Source organism: Ochotona curzoniae, unplaced genomic scaffold, assembly GCF_017591425.1.
Source record: "Ochotona curzoniae isolate NIBS_2020 unplaced genomic scaffold, NIBS_Ocur_1.0 contig_520, whole genome shotgun sequence".
NCBI lineage: Eukaryota > Metazoa > Chordata > Mammalia > Lagomorpha > Ochotonidae > Ochotona > Ochotona curzoniae.
Window position 1 is genome coordinate 1,695,313 of NW_024466457.1, and position 15,742 is coordinate 1,711,054.

At 62.5% G+C, this 15,742-nt stretch overlaps 1 protein-coding gene across 1 annotated transcript; it reads left to right on the forward strand.

Moving 5' to 3' along the window:
* Window positions 1–237: 237 nt before the first annotated feature.
* Window positions 238–14,725, forward strand: ADAM11 (ADAM metallopeptidase domain 11). The gene is made up of 26 exons (XM_040989189.1): window positions 238–304; window positions 778–953; window positions 6,568–6,644; window positions 6,776–6,842; window positions 8,794–8,879; window positions 8,965–9,040; window positions 9,384–9,450; window positions 9,518–9,585; window positions 9,901–9,975; window positions 10,059–10,130; window positions 10,290–10,456; window positions 10,807–10,891; window positions 10,979–11,069; window positions 11,175–11,226; window positions 11,456–11,555; window positions 11,641–11,712; window positions 11,820–11,912; window positions 12,469–12,549; window positions 12,774–12,824; window positions 12,902–12,965; window positions 13,122–13,221; window positions 13,362–13,481; window positions 13,567–13,735; window positions 13,828–13,942; window positions 14,032–14,122; window positions 14,677–14,725. Exons 1-26 carry the CDS (start codon window positions 238–240, stop codon window positions 14,723–14,725), a joined length of 2,331 nt encoding a protein of 776 aa, XP_040845123.1.
* The last annotated feature ends 1,017 nt before the right edge of the window (window positions 14,726–15,742 follow it).

Consider the following 15,742-nt stretch of genomic DNA (forward strand, 5'->3'; position numbering starts at 1 on the left):
GCGGGCCCGGGGCCGGGGGGCGGGGGCGGGCCTTGGGCTCACGTGCTCGCCGCTCGCCTCTTAACCCGGCCCCGCCGCCCCGCGGGATGGCCGCGGCCCGAGCGCGCTGAGCCCGCCGCCCGCCCCGCCGCCCCCGAACCGGCCGGCGGCGCCCCCGCCCCGGCTCCGCAGCCGGCGCCTCCCCGCCCCCGGCCTCCGCCCGCCCGCCTGCAGCCGCAGCCGGGGGATGAGCGAGCCATGAGGCGGCTGCGGCGCTGGGCGTTCGCGGTGCTGCCGCTGCTGCTGCCGCTGCTCCCCGCGCCCGGTGAGTGCCCCCGCGGCCCTGCCCGGCCCAGCCCGACCCGACCCAGCACGGCCCAGCGTCCCTCCCTGCCCCCGCCCTGGATTTGCGGCGCCTCCGCTGCAGCCGTATCCCTGCAGTGTCCGGGGTGGCAGCCGGTCCCGGGCACGAGATGGGGGAGCGCGAGAGGAGGGACGGTGCGGCCACCCACCTGTCCCCATCTGGCCGTCCCACGACCGCCGTTCCCCGCCTCCGCCGGCCTCTGCAGGTCTCTGCGGGCTGGGGGTTGGGGGGGCAGTCGTGACCGCTGGGCAGGAGAAAGCTTCCATCCGACCCTTCCTTGCGGGGCGCCCCCTCCGCAGGAGAGCCAGATTTTGTTACCTGGTTCTCACAGGGCCACCACGCCAGGGTAGAGGGATGGGTGGCCAAGGGCCCATTTCCGAGTCTCCAGCCCCCATGGTGGGCACCGGTCTACATCCATAGCCTTGTCTTTCTAGGTCTTGGGGTTTGGGGTCCCACCGGAGCTCTGCGCTGGGGTGTCTCACCCCAGATGGGGGGCCCAGAAGCCCCTGAGGTCACCCAGCCCAGCCGTCTGGTGGACCAAAGCTCAGGGGGAGAGATCCGGAAACAGCAGCTGGACACCAGGGTCCGCCAGGAGTCACCCGGGGGGCCGGTGAGTAGGGCTGGTGGGGGGTGAGGCTCTGGGCAGAAGGGTGCCTACGAGCCAAGGGGACCCACAGTGCAGTTGCCCCGGGTGTGCAACTAGGGCCTCTAGTAGGCGCCCCTCAGGCACCCACTGCAGGACCCCTCTTTCCAGTGGGAGTTCCGCATCCCAGGACCCTGCAATGGCCAGTCTGCAGCCTAGCTTCTCGCCGGGCAGGGCTCTGCTGCCCTCACTACCCTCCTGCCCAAGTTAGTGAGTCTGTTGAAAGGGGGTGAGGGAGCAGCGAGGGGGGATAAGGGAGAAGGGACCAGGGCTCTCAGGTTCCGGTCAAACCCACTCTCTGTGGGCTTTCCCAAAAGAGCTTCCTGACTCAGTTTCCCACTGTGCATGAACAAGCCAGGTCTCTTCCTGTCCTGGCTGCAGGTGAGGACTTAGGACAGGGCTTGAGGTTCACCCACAATTGTCACTTCTACCCACCCCTGTCCCTTTCAGCTGCAGGCACCAACCTCCCCCCACCTCCCAGAGGAAGGTGAGGAATGAAAGAGATTAATTGCAATTAATAATTAATTAATATCATGTGAATAATAATCACCCAGATGGAATATGCACGTCCTTGGCTCTCCAGGAGCCTGGAGCTGAAAGTTAGCCAGGCCATCAGAGGCTACTGAGGGTTAGGTGGCCAAGGCCTGGCAGGGAGGAGGGGCAGAGGCTCCTAGGATGGGTGCAGCTCCTGCCTGGGGAGTTCTGGCAGCTGGGAGTGGTGGGAGGTGAGCAGGCTGGGCGGGAGGAGGAAGGAGGGAAACGGAGGCTAACGTTACCGCATCTGTTGGACTGGCAGCGGCCCTGCCTGCCACTCTCCTGCTGCTTTCCATTAAAAGCCCTTCGGGGGAGGGGGTGTGGGGTGGCACAGGGGGCCCGGTAAGCCCTGGAGATGGAAAGGAGCAGGAAGGGAGCATGCATAATAGATGGCCCATCACTCTGGCCCACCGCCTGGAGGGGAGGGGGCAGGATGGGTTAATGGCCTGAGCTGGCAGCCAGGGGAGTAGGGTGGGAGTGGAAGTGGCTCCAGCGCCTACCCAGGAACCAAGGCTGCCCATTTGGCCTCTGGCGCTGCTCTCTGTGACCTGTGCATCCCAGGCCACCTTGGCTGGCATCCCTGACCCTGCCTGATCCCATGCCCTGGCTTGTGCAGATGGTGGTTGTGGGGTGCCACTAAGATGTCAGGGTCAGAGACAAGGAGCAGCATGGGGCTGGGTGGGGATGACACATGGAAGACCCCAGAGGTGATCCTTCAAACTGATCCTTTAGAAGAGGAAGAGTGGTGTGCAGGGGTGGGAGGGGACAGGAATGCCTGTGGGATTACATCAGGGTGAGTTGGGGGGCCTGGGAGCCTACCTGCAGACTGGGGGAGGGGCACCATACCTGTGCATTATATGCCTGTGCAGTATGTGTGTGAATGATGGAAGGGGACTTTGCCCAGGGCCCTCCTGCACCTGTGCCTTCCGATGCTTTCCCCTGAGGTGGTGAGGAGAGGGTGGCCAATGCCACAGACTTCCCTGGGCCAGGTGTCCTGCTGAGCCGTGTGCACACATCAGGCTGGTGGTGACTTTGTCTATCCAGCCTGCAGATGAGCAAAGTGAGGCAACCTGCCCAGAGACCGTGAGATCCTAGCAGAAGGGCTTTCCCTCTGTACCACTCTGCCTTCCAGAGGCCTGACCCCAACCCCTCCCAGCCAGCAGGGCAAGCCGCAGGACGCCAAAAGGTGGGGAGGGGCCCCTCTGGTTGACAACTTGGGCTGGAGTAGGTGTTAGTGGCAGCCCTGCTGCTCTCCATAAAAAGCCTGTAAGGGGGTGGCCCTGGCAAGACTGGGGGCTCATACTGGCTGGCAGGGCCACTGTGGAGGTTTCCCACTCTGGCTTTGCGTTGCTTACCTCGCCTCCGAACCCCAGCTCCCAAACCAGGAGGAACAGCCTGGCTTGACTGATGGATGGGATGGCAGAGTAGGGTGGGGTGGGGTGGGGTGGGGTAGGATAGAAACTGGGATGTGGCAGGGGAGGTTGCCAGTGAGGAACCAGGAGCTGAGAAATGGCCAGACCCAGGGCTCCGGCCAGGGGCAGCTCCACTGCTCTCCTCCTGTGCATTTGTCTTTCCACTGTTCATAAGTCTAGCAGGTAGGAAAAGAGGAAGAGAGGGTCAGAGTCAGGATTGATACCAGAGCAGCAGCCTAGAGTGACCCTTGGAAGCACTAGCCCTCTCCCTGTCACCTACCTTCTGTCCAGTGTGCAGACAGGGCCCAGAGTGGTGAGGAAATGTAGGCAGTGGTGGAATGTGATGGCCGCAGGGAACAATGGAAGGGCGAGCAGGGCCCTGCACAGCTGGGCTGGCTGTGCACTGCTCAAGAGCACCTGGGCAGGAGGAGGCTGGGTGGAAGGGAGCCCAAAGGCCTTGAGGCTCTAGCCAAAGAGGCACCATTTCCATCCATTCAAAGTTACCAGTGAACAGGGCTGGTCCCAGGGCAGCCAGATTCTCTGGGGACCAGGGTGAGGGGGCCCCGGCCAGCAGGCAGGGGTTCATTGCACCAGCTTAATGGCCACCAGCGCTGCCCAGCCAAGCAGTTATGGAAAGAACCACGGGCAGCTGTGCGAAGGCCTCTGTTCCCTGTCCTTGCAACATGATGGTTATGGACAGCGAGCTGCAGGAAGTATGTGGTGTCTATGCAAAGCCACAGCCCGCTCTTTGCCCCATCCACTCTTCCTCTTCAGGAAGGAACAGGGTCTGGAGGTTCTTGGGAGGAGCTGGGGGCGGTGAGGCAGCTGTTCAGTCCCTAGTGTCCCCGAGGCAGGATACCGCACCCGCCTCAGCCAGAGGCTGGCGGTCCGAACAGGGGTCAAGTAACTGAGGCTTTCCTGTGGGGCACAAGGCAGGAGCTGGCTGCGAGGGCCCTGTGCCTAGAGGCCTTCCTGTCCGGACACCAGATGACAGACTTGGCCTCATACAAGTATCCCTCCCGGCTGCTGAGGGGAGCCCAGATGTCCAGTCTGTCCCCAGAGGAACCAGTGACCCTGTAAGGGGTGACTGTGCTCGAAAGACAGGTCAGATCCCATCAGGAAAGTGGTCCACCTGGTTTCACCATTGGCAGTCCCCTGCCTGCTGATGCCCAGACTGTTAGGAGGTTTTCTCCTGCTTCTTGCAGCCCCACACTCTCCCTGCCCACCACGTGGCATTTCTGAACAGGGTGGGTTTCCTCAGGGAACACCCAGATGGAGCGCCTAGCGCCACACTGGGACAGGTCCTGTCATAGGAAGTGGCCCAGAGTCTCTTCCCTGTTCATTTGCTGCTCTTACTACGGACATCTGTGGCAACCTTAACAGGACTTTCATGTGCCCTCACAACAGCTCCATCTCACCCATGGGAAGCTAAGGCTGAGAGCAGCTGTGTGGGGTGGGGGGGGCGGTCAGCAGAACTAATGCCCAGGATGGGGGCATCAGTAAGAACTGGCTTTTGATGGTGCCTTGGGTCGACTGGCAGTTGCCAGCCATGTGGATGAGGCTGGGAAAGGTGGTGGTGTGGATGGGGGATAGGTGTAAGCCTCTAAGGGTGCAGCTGGAAGTTGTGGGGTGTGAGTTGCCCAGTGCCCTTGGGAACATCCCTGCTTCAGCACTATGATTCTGGGGGTCCAGAACAGAGCCTGGGCATCTACACTGGCAACCCTAGAACCTGAGCAGAATTTTGGCTTTCTCTCTGTGCCTGCCTCTGACCAGGCTTGCAACACAGGGAAAAGAAAAGGATGGAGTCCAGTGCCCCTAAGCAGGTGCCAGGAGTATAGGTGAGCCTGGGACTATCTCTCTGCCAGGCAGGCAGCCAGAGGGTCGCAGCAGACCTGAACTCCAGTCCAAGGTGAAACGGCCTCGACCCTACCCAGCCAGGATCCTGAGCCAGTTACCTCCGGTGTCCCTCTCCCTGAGCCTTGGCCTGGGGCCCAGCAGCCTGGACATGCTGTGATGAAGTGAGCTAGAGCACGTGAGAACCCAGTGGCTGGGAGGCAAAGGCCAGGTGCGGGGCACAGGGCTGCAGCAGCCATCCTCAGCCGGGCATGAGGCGGGGGGGCGGGGAAACTGGGGTGATGTACCAAGATGAAAGGACACATGCCTAGGGCATGAGGGTTATGGGATGAGGTAAGGGCAGGGCAGGGCCAGGCAAGGAAAGTAGCTTGGCTTTGAATACTAGTGGCAAGCTCAGCTAGGGGGCCTAGGGACACTGATGCCAGCAGGAACCTCTCCTCCGGACTCCTGGGATGCAGCAACTCAGGGACCAAGGCGGGCTGGAGCTGGCTCTTCCTTCTGAGACAGGACAGAGCTGTGTCCTGCAGCAGGACTGGCCAGGCAGACATGCTCTCTGGTTGTGTGCCCATCAGCCTGACCTGCACACACCCAGCCTCCAGGCTCAGCACCTGGGTTCATCTTAGCATTTACAGCAGAAAAATCAGATATAGAGAAGTTGCTGGTCATCTCTGAGGCTGTCCAGCCTGCGAGTGAGGGCTGGGCTGGGGCTTGTCACTGGATGGCAAGAGCATAAACAGTCTGGGGAGGGGGCGCAGGTGGTCCAGGCAGGGAGTCAAGGGTGAATACAGAGTTGGGGCTAGTTCAGGAAGGGAGCCAGAGGGCAGGGAGGGTCCATGGATATGGGTGTAATCAGAGCCAGTCCAGTGCAGCGCTGACCTCATGTAGCATCTGAGGCTCCAATCTCTTCAATGGGTTGGGGAAGGGAGATGAGTGGGGAGATGCTTCCACATCTTATGTAAGGACCAAGGTCAGCCTTCCGGCTTGGGATGGGTGGGAGCAGCTAAGGTGCCCTCTGCCCTTCCTGTCCGGGGTGGCTTGGAGACTCCATACACCCCATAGTTGCTAGTGGCCCAGGCCTGGCCTGGGAAGTCAGCCATTTGTGGAGCCTGGTGCATTGCCATGGCAACCTGGAGCCTCCTGGCCCCACTGCATATAAGGCCCCTCTGAAAAATTTATCAGGAAAACTTCCGTGTTTAAAAATTCAGCATGGGTTGAAATATTAAAGATGAGCGGCTTTGGGAGAGGCAGAGGGCAATGGATTTGGGGGTGGACAAGCCAAATCCTTCCTGATGAGACGGTATCCGGGGCTCTGCGGCCCAGCTGGGTCGTTCTCTGCCAACTCTACCTGGGGGCACAGGCCAAGACCTCCAGAAACATGGGCGGGAGTCGGAAGCCAGGACCCTGCTCCCCAAATCCCCTTTGCCCCTGGTCCAGGGCCTCCCCTGTCCCATGACACTCTGGGACCTTCATCTCTTGCCTAGAGGAGAGTACAGAGGGCCTGGCAGGCTGTGCTGTGTCCCTGGCACTCCAGGAGATGGCTAGGGAAGGCAGAGGGTGGCCAGGCCCCTGTCCCCGATGTAGGAACAAAGTTCCAGAGGATGGAGAGCTTGTGGAGGATGCCCCCTGGGCTTTGGGGTCACATCACATCACCCAGAGCTGCTGCTCCATGCCCTGGAACCTTTTGCTTCCTGTTCCCATACCCATTCCCCTCACCCTGCCCTGCTGCAACCACACCTACTGTGGTGCAACCACTCCTACTGACCCCTCTGCCCTCCCCACAGGCCGCCCACCTCGCCCAAGTGAGCTTTGTCATTCCAGCCTTCAACTCCAACTTCACGCTGGACCTGGAGCTGAACCAGTAAGTGTGGCCTTGAGCCGGGAGGAAGTGGGTTAGGGTGGGCAGGCAGGTGGGTGGGGCTAGGGAACCCAGACTAAGCCCGCCGCAGACTCTTCAGCAACCCCTCCTTCCTTCTGCCCACTCTGTTCCAGCCACCTTCTGTCCTCGCAATATGTGGAGCGCCACTTCAGTCGGGAGGGCACCGCCCAGCATACCACCGTGAGCAGCAGGGGGCGGAAGGTGGCCAGACATGGAGGGGCAGGTGGCTGGGAGGCGGGATCTGGGTCCAGCTCCTCAACCAGCTGTTTTCCCACTTTGGAGGCTCTGAGAACCCATAGTTGGGGTAAGCAGGTGGCGCGGCCAGGCCCTGACTCCCAACCCACCTGCCTTGCAGGGCAGCACACAGAACCTGTCTGCCACAGCAGGTGGTCTCCCTGCACACACTCCCTCCCCCTGCAGACTTTCCCTGCTCCTGACCAAGGTCTCGGGAATTCCCTGGGACCCCGGGGTCTCCAGCCCTGGAGGCTCAGCAGCCTGAACAAAGATGAGCGAATGTCTATAAATAGCCTGTCCCCTCTCCGCCCCCCCCCCCCCCCGCCCCAGTCTGTTCAGGAACTGGAGCACAAGTAATTCTGCAGGAAGCAGGGCTGGGGAGGGCGCTGGTAGTGCCCCCAACCTACCAGCCTGACCAGGCAGACTCTAGCTGTTGGGAATTCCTGGGCCACAGAGGCAGGGTGTGAGGTGGTGTGTGCTGCGGGGCACAAGCCCACATCAGACATTGATTAAATGAGGTAAGAATCAGTCGGTGTGGGAGCAGAGCCTGGCACCTGAACATGCCAGAAGCCATGAGGCCTCTGCCATCCTTTCACCCAGTCTCAGCAGGTAGCCAAGAACCCCTGTTGTGGTCCAGCTTTTTTTTTTTTTTTAAAGATTTATTTTTATTGGAAAGGCAGATTTACTGAGAGGAGAGACAGAAACATCTTCTATCTGTTGATTTGCCAAATGTCCACAATGAATGGAAGCTAACCTGAAGCCAGGAGCAAGGAACTTCTTCTGGGTCTCTCACATGGGTGCAGGGTCCCAAGGCTTTGGGCCGTCCTCCATTGCTTTCCCAGACTAGAAGCAGGGAGCTGGATGGGAAGTGGACATGAACTGGTGCCCATTTGGAATACTAATGCTTAAAGTGGAGGATTATCCAATTGAGCAATTATGCTAGCCCCTAGATTCATATTGATTGATTGATTGATCGATTGCAAAATCAGATATATATACAGAGAGTAGGAGAGACAGAGAGGAAGATCTGTCCAATGATTCACTATCCAAGTGACCTCAACGGCTGGAGCTGAACCTATCCAAAGCCAGGAGTCATGGCTTTGGATCAGCACAGCACCGGCCATTGCAGTCACTTGGGGAGGGAATCATCAGAGGGAAGATCTTCCTCTCTGCATATTTGACTTTGCAATAAAATAAATAAATCTTAAAAAAAAAAGCCCAGGAGCCAGGAGCTCCTCTGGCTCTCCCATGTGGGCACAGGGTTCAAAGGCTTTGGGCCGTCCTCGATTGCTTTCCCAAACCACAAGCAGGGAACTGGATAGGAAGTGGGGACGCTAGGATTAGAACTGGCGTCCTTATGCGATCCCAGCAAGTTCAAGGTGAGGACTTTAGCCGCTAGGCCACTGCACCAGGGCCCAGATTCATTTTTAAAGGAATTTATATCTAATTATTGGGAAGAGAAATAGAGACAGAAATCTCAGCAGCCCATAAAACCATGGCCAAGGTTGGGCCAGGGTGAAGCAAGGAGCCAGGGACTCAGTCCAGGTGTCTCACACGGGTGGCAGGAACCCAAGTGCTCCAGCCATCACCTGCTGCCTCCTAGGGTGCGCATTAGCAGGAAGCTGGAATTGGGAGCTACACTGGGACTTGAACACAGCCACTCCAACAAGGCGGTGCAGATCTCTTAATGGCTGTGCCAGACTGTCCTCAGCTGCATGTTACAGATGAGGTGAGGGAAGCCCAGAGGCAGTTAGCAACTTGTAGAAGCAGGATCCAGAGTCCAGGATGTCCCTGGGGTGGCAGGTAGGGGTATCCAGGACTTCTCCCTGTGGCCGTCTGCCATCATCCTCCAGGCCAGGGCTGGGGCCACATCCTGCTCACCGTTCTGCTCTGCCAGGGTGCCAAAGACCACTGCTACTACCAAGGGAAGCTGCGGGGGAACCCTCACTCCTTCGCTGCTCTGTCCACCTGCCAGGGGCTACAGTGAGTGCGGTGAGGGCTGGGTTGGGGCAGGGCACCAGGGAGGAGCCTCTAGCCCTGGCCCTGCCTACAGCTCCTTTCTCCACAGTGGGGTCTTCTCTGATGGGAACCTGACCTACATCGTGGAGCCCCAGCACATGGCTGGGCCTCAGGGAGCCCCTGAGGTGAGCCTTCACAGCTCCTCGCTGTCCTTTCCCCATAACCTACACTGCCACTGCCACCTCCTCCCTCAGTAACCTCAGCCACCCTGCCCTCCTCAGTGATCCCAGCTCCAATGTCCCCTCTGTCCCCCAAGTGACCTCCCATGGGGCTCCAGTGTCCTTTGCCCCTGTCTCCCAGGGCGCCCCCAGGGCTTGACCCCGGAACCTGAGCGTCTGGAAGATGAGCTCCGACATGGAAGCTCTGGCCACTTCTGGGTCACCTGGTGGGGGAGCTGGCGATGCCCCCCACCATGGACACTGAGTGAGCCTCGTGGGCCCCCCAAGAATTCATTCCCCCTTGTTGCAGGGACCCCTTCCCCATCTCATTTACCGGACCCCTCTCCTCCCAGCCCCCCTTGGATGCAGGGGACCAGGTAAGGGAGGGGAAGTGGGGCTGGGGTGGGAGCCTACTGTGCCCCCCTCACCTGCCCCTCCCCACAGGGTGTCTGTTTGCTGCTCCTGTCCATTCTGCTCCCCCGAACCGGCCGAGGCTGAGAAGGAAAAGGCAGGTACGGGGCCCGCACAGAGCTCGGGCTGTAGAGACCTCAGGCTGGGCTTCAGACAACAACCCATTCCTGCCATCCTACACTGTTGCTGGGCGGGAGCCCCGGGCCAGAGCCGCCCCACACCTGCCCCTAGCTCTGGCTTCTACACAGGTCCCACCGCAGGCACCCCGAAGCTGCCTGTCCTGGTTCCCAGGCTGGGGGCAGGTGGATCCTCCATCGGGTTGGGTGGACAGGGCTGGCACGGACCTTAGTCCCACCCTGCTTTGTCTGCATCACTGAGGCCAGGCATGGAGGGCACTGATTCCACCTGCCCCACAGGTCCGCCGGGGCCATCCCACGGTGCACAGCGAAACCAAGTACGTGGAGCTGATTGTCATCAACGACCACCAGCTGGTCAGTTCCTAGACTGGGGTGAGAGGAGGTAGGGAGGCTGGGCTCCTGGGAGCAGCCTCATCCTGCACCTGTCACTCTCCCAGTTTGAGCAGATGCGCCAGTCAGTGGTCCTCACCAGCAACTTCGCCAAGTCTGTGGTGAATCTGGCAGATGTGGTGAGAGGCCCTGCGACCTCCCTTTCCCCGAGCGCCCCTGTCCTGCATGTCCCCAGCCCCCATGCACTGTCAGCCTCTGACCCCAGGAGAGACAGATGAGGTCCCCTCCAGCCCTGCCTGCCCACCCCCATCCCACCTTCTTCTCCCCTCTGGGTCCAGATGTACAAGGAGCAGCTCAACACCCGCATTGTGCTGGTTGCCATGGAGACGTGGGCCGATGGGGACAAGATCCAGGTGCAGGATGACCTGCTGGAGACCCTGGCCCGGCTCATGGTCTACCGGCGGGAGGGTCTGCCCGAGCCCAGCGATGCCACCCACCTCTTTTCGTGAGTCCCACCTGCCCCCAGCCACATCCCTGCCGTCCCCTGCAACTTAGTGGGTGCCCTCTATTTCCCGCTTTGGTCCCTCCATCCCCTCAGGACCCCTCTTCTCCCACATCCCTCCCCTCAGGGACCCCAGGTCCTGGTAGAGGTAGACACCTGATAACAGGCCCTGCAGCTAGAGATGCCTTAGGGGAGTGGCATCTGCCTCTGGGTGAAGAAACACAAAAGGAGGGGGGTTGCTGGACCCAGGCCACAGGGGCAGCCCCAGAGGGCAAGGCTACAGGGGTGTTGGAGCCTCGCCTGGGCGGTGGGGGGATGACCAGAGGCCCTCCTCACAGCTCCCTCCCCTGCAGGGGCCGCACCTTCCAGAGCAGCAGCAGCGGGGCAGCCTACGTGGGGGGCATCTGCTCACTGTCCAGGGGCGGGGGTGTGAACGAGGTGAGCGGGGCAGGGCGGGGCTGGGGCCGCGAGGAGGGGCTTCAAATGCCGGAAGGAGGCTAGATGTGTCTCTGTCCCACTCCCCAGTATGGCAACATGGGAGCCATGGCCGTGACGCTGGCCCAGACACTGGGGCAGAACCTGGGCATGATGTGGAACAAGCACAGGAGCTCCGCAGGTGTCAGCCCAGGGGACACCCCGCACCCCCCACGGGGCAAGGAGGGTGTGCGTGGGCAGGCGGTGGGCCTGGACCCTCTCTCATGCCCACCTGGGTTATCCTCAGGGGACTGCAAATGTCCGGACATCTGGCTGGGCTGCATCATGGAGGACACTGGGTGAGTTCAGGGGGCACACAGGATGGCACGGGGCAGTGGTCTGTTAACGCCTCTCAGGGAGACCCCCAGCAGGGGCTGCAGTGTGCGTGTGGTGGCCTCCGGACGCCGCCCAAGCCCCGCGGGAGGCACCTGCGCAGCGCCAGGTCACTGCGGGTTGTGGGGGGCCGTCCCCCCAAGGGCAGAGGGTGGGCTGGAGAACCCCCGCGGGACGGCGCCGCACCTCCGCCAGGTTCTACCTGCCCCGCAAGTTCTCGCGCTGCAGCATCGACGAGTATAACCAGTTTCTGCAGGAGGGCGGCGGGAGCTGCCTCTTCAACAAGCCCCTCAAGGTAGCGGCCCCGGGGCGACGGGGAGTGGGGGCGGGGGCCCCCAGGCAGGTGTCCGTCAGACCCCCGACACTCGCTCCCGGTCCAGCTCCTGGACCCTCCGGAGTGCGGGAACGGCTTCGTGGAGGCGGGAGAGGAGTGCGACTGTGGCTCCGTGCAGGTGAGCGGCCAGCGTGGGGGGCTCCCGGGTGGACACCTGGAGTGGGCGCGGGGAGTGGGAGGATCACGGCTCGTCCGCCTCCCTGTCCTGCGTCCCGCCTCCCTCAGGAGTGCAGCCGTGCGGGCGGCAACTGCTGCAAGAAATGCACCTTGACTCACGACGCCATGTGCAGCGACGGGCTCTGCTGCCGCCGCTGCAAGGTGAGGCGGGGCCGCCGGGGCGGGGCCAAGGCCGGAGCGGGTTGCATGGGCGGGGCCACCGGGGCGGGGCCAAGGCCGGAGCGGGTTGCATGGGCGGAGCTAGCGCTGGGGCGGGGCCAGGGCCTGAGAGGGGTGCTCGTGGGCAGGGCTAGTGAGGGGGCGGAGCGCGCCGCAGGTGGGCGGGGCCAGGGCTTGAGAGGGGCGTTCGTGGGCGGGGCTAGTGAGGGGGCGGAGCGCGCCGCAGGTGGGCGGGGCCAGGGCTTGAGAGGGGCGTTCGTGGGCGGGGCTAGCGCGGGAGGCGGAGCGCGCCGCAGGTGGGCGGGGCCAGGGCTTGAGAGGGGGTGTGCGGGGGCGGGGCTAGCGCAGGGGCGGAGCGCGTCGCCGGTGGGCGGAGCCAGGGTTTGAGGGGGCATTCGTGGGGGCGGGGCCAGGCCGCCGCGGGAGCACGGGGGCGGGGCCTAGAGCAGGTTCCCCGGTGTGACTGGAGTGGCGGGAGGTTGGGGTCCCAGGGCCGGGACCGCTCACCTGCTGGAGCCCAGGAACGCCTCTCCCCTAGTATGAACCGCGAGGTGTTTCCTGCCGAGAGGCCGTGAACGAGTGTGACATCGCCGAGACCTGCACCGGGGATTCCAGCCAGGTATGTCCAGCCCGGCCACCCGTGCCCACCGCGGTGGTTTCATTCTGCCAGGCTGCCATTGGCCGTCATTATGCGCGTTCTGGGACCTTGTGACTCCGGGCAGACTGGGCTCAGAGCCCTGTAACCTGAGTGCCATCTGGGGCTTTGGTACCCCTGCATCCCTACCTGGAGTGGGCCCCCCCATCCCTCGGCTGGTGTGCTCACTGTCCCCTCTCTCCCCACAGTGTCCCCCTAACCTGCACAAGCTGGACGGCCACTACTGTGACCAGGAACAGGTATGGGGGGCTCCTTCCCCCGGGGGTCCAGTCCAGTCTGTGGCCTCCCATCTGACCCGTGGTGTCCCGTCCCTCAGGGCCGCTGCTATGGAGGTCGCTGCAAAACCCGGGATCGGCAGTGCCAGGCTCTCTGGGGCCGCGGTGAGTCTGGCTGGGGGTGGCAGAGGGGTCTCGAGGCAGGGCAGACTCAGGCTGAACATGTGGCTTCCCAATATCAGGGGGCAGGGGGCAGTGTCGGAGCTGCAGGCCTGAGACCCTGGGCTGGCAGGGTGATCCCCCAGCCTCACCTCCCTACAGCGGCTGCGGATCGCTTCTGCTACGAGAAGCTGAACGTGGAGGGGACGGAGCGTGGGAATTGCGGGCGCAAGGGGTCAGGCTGGGTCCAGTGCAACAAACAGTGAGTCACTGGGTCCCCTTGCTCTGGGCAAGGGGTGCAGGTCCTCCTGGGGCAGTCTGGCAGGTCAGGGTGGATGGGAGCTTGGGAGCTGGGTCTGCACTCCCCCTTGGGGCCTCACTGTCTCCTTGTGTCCCCGACAGGGATGTGCTGTGTGGCTTCCTCCTTTGTGTGAACATCTCTGGGGCCCCTCGGCTGGGGGACCTGGGAGGTGACATCAGCAGCGTGACCTTCTACCACCAGGGCAGGGAGCTGGACTGCAGGTGTGATGGGGGAGGGACCCTGGGTGGTGGCGGTGCAACAGGGGTGTGGGACAAGGGGCTGAGGTCAACTGCACTGTCCCCAAAGGGGAGGCCACGTGCAGCTGGCCGATGGCTCGGACCTCAGCTACGTGGAGGATGGCACGGCCTGTGGGCCCAACATGCTGTGCCTGGACCATCGCTGCCTGCCAGCCTCTGCTTTCAACTTCAGCACCTGCCCTGGCAGCGGGGACCGCCGGATCTGCTCCCACCATGGGGTGGGTGCTTGGGAGAGGCCCAGGAGGGTGAGAGAGAGGCTGCCAGGAGGGGATAGCAGTTCTCAACCCAGCCGGCCCTGTGCCACCTCTAGGTCTGCAGCAACGAGGGAAAATGCATCTGTCAGTCCGACTGGACGGGCAAAGACTGCAGCATTCACAACCCCCTGCCCACTCCCCCTCCCACTGGGGAGACGGAGCGGTACAAGGGTGAGGCTGGCGCTGGCCAGGGTGGGCTGCCTGCCTCCTGCCCTCTGCCCCTCCCTGCCAGCTGAGCCCTGCCTCCCCCGCCCCCGCAGGTCCCAGCGGCACCAACATCATCATCGGCTCCATCGCCGGGGCTGTCCTGGTTGCAGCCATTGTCCTGGGTGGCACGGGCTGGGGATTTAAGTAAGGGAAAACGCGCTCCTCTTCCGTCCCCTGCCATCTGGGAAGGGGGACGGGGTGGGTGGGGAGGTCAGGTCCCCAGACCCTCAGAGCTGAGCGGGCCCCATGAGAGCTTCCTGACCGCAGCTCTCACAGGTCACGGCCCAAGCTCTCTTCACTTTCCAGCAGTCAGTTGCTCACAGATAATGGTATGTTGACCATCCTGATTTCGGGTGTCTCCAGAAAAAAAAAAATAGGAAGGCTGGGTCCCAGGGACTTCATCATAGTCTGGTGTGGCCAGGGTGGCAGCCTGGGCTGGGGCTGCCCATGCTAGATGTGTGCCCCACATCGCCTGTCTCCAGCCAGCCCTCAGGGCTCCCTGGGCAGCTAAGTGTGGACTCCTGGAGCTGCCCCAGCCCCTCCTTGCGGCCCAGGGTCGGAGCCAGGGCTCCCTCACTAGAGCAGAACCTCCAGGGAGCCCCGGCCCTCCTCCGAGAGGGGGGTGTCGGTTACCCGGCTCTTTCCCTCTCCCCACCCCACTTTCTCTCCCTCTCTCTGTCTCTGCTTGGCTGCTGCAGAAACATCCGCCGAGGAAGGTATGACCCGACCCAGCAGGGGGCAGTGTGACACCGGCCACGTCATCCCTCCCGCTGTCCTTGTCTCCATCTCATTGTCACCACCTCGCATTCTGTCGATGGGAGCTGGGCCGTATCCCCAGCCGTGCTGTCAGACCGACCCGGCCAGGGGGAGAGCAGCCCGGGGAAGACCTGGTCCTCCGCCCACCCCTGCCCCTTCCCGCTGCCCGGTCTTCTCTGGCCCTTCCATGGGCCAGGTGGACCCCAGAGCCGTGCCACACAGCCTGGGGAGTCTCCCTCCACGTCCCATCTGTTGTGTCTTCCATGTCACCGCTGTCTGCCCGCCCTGGCCAGCCCAGCCTGTGACTCGGCTCCTGCAGGGTCCAGCCCTGACTCGCGGGCCCAGCTGGTGGGGGGCTTCCCCCACCCAGGCCCTGTCCCCCAGACACCCCTGATGTGCCCTCTCCCTTCCAGGTCCGGAGGGGCCTAAGTGCCACGGCTCCCTCCGAGCCTGGCACCCACCGTCTCCGCCTGAACTGCGAGGCTGCCCCCACCACGCCACGGAGGGAGGTGCCATGCAAATGTCTTCCAGCTTCCCCCCCCCACTCCTGTGTTGGAGGAGGGGCAGGGGTTCTGGGGGCCTGTGGCCCTGCTCTCCACATGGGTGGGGTACGAGGTCCTGGGTGGGCATTTCCGTCATGGTCCTTCATCCCCTCACGCAGCATTGGCCTTGCACACCAACTCCTGTGTGTGAATGTAGCTTCCATCAACACAAACTGCCACAGTTCAAATGGGGGCTAGGGGGTCGAGAGGGGCCCCTTAGGGGGACCAGCATCCCCTGGAGGACATGGCCTGGAGCAGCCATACCTCAGAACCTGGCAGCTGGGGGACCTGAGTCGGAGCTCTGTGAGGAGACTCAGGAGGAGGGGCCGACCTCTACATTTCAAAACAAAACAACCCTGGATCTAAACTGATGAATGTAACCTGGGGGCGCTAAGCTGACCAGCGGGGGGCGCTATGCCTCTGCATTGCTCACTCCGGACTCCATGGCTGACCCTGACCAGGGTCC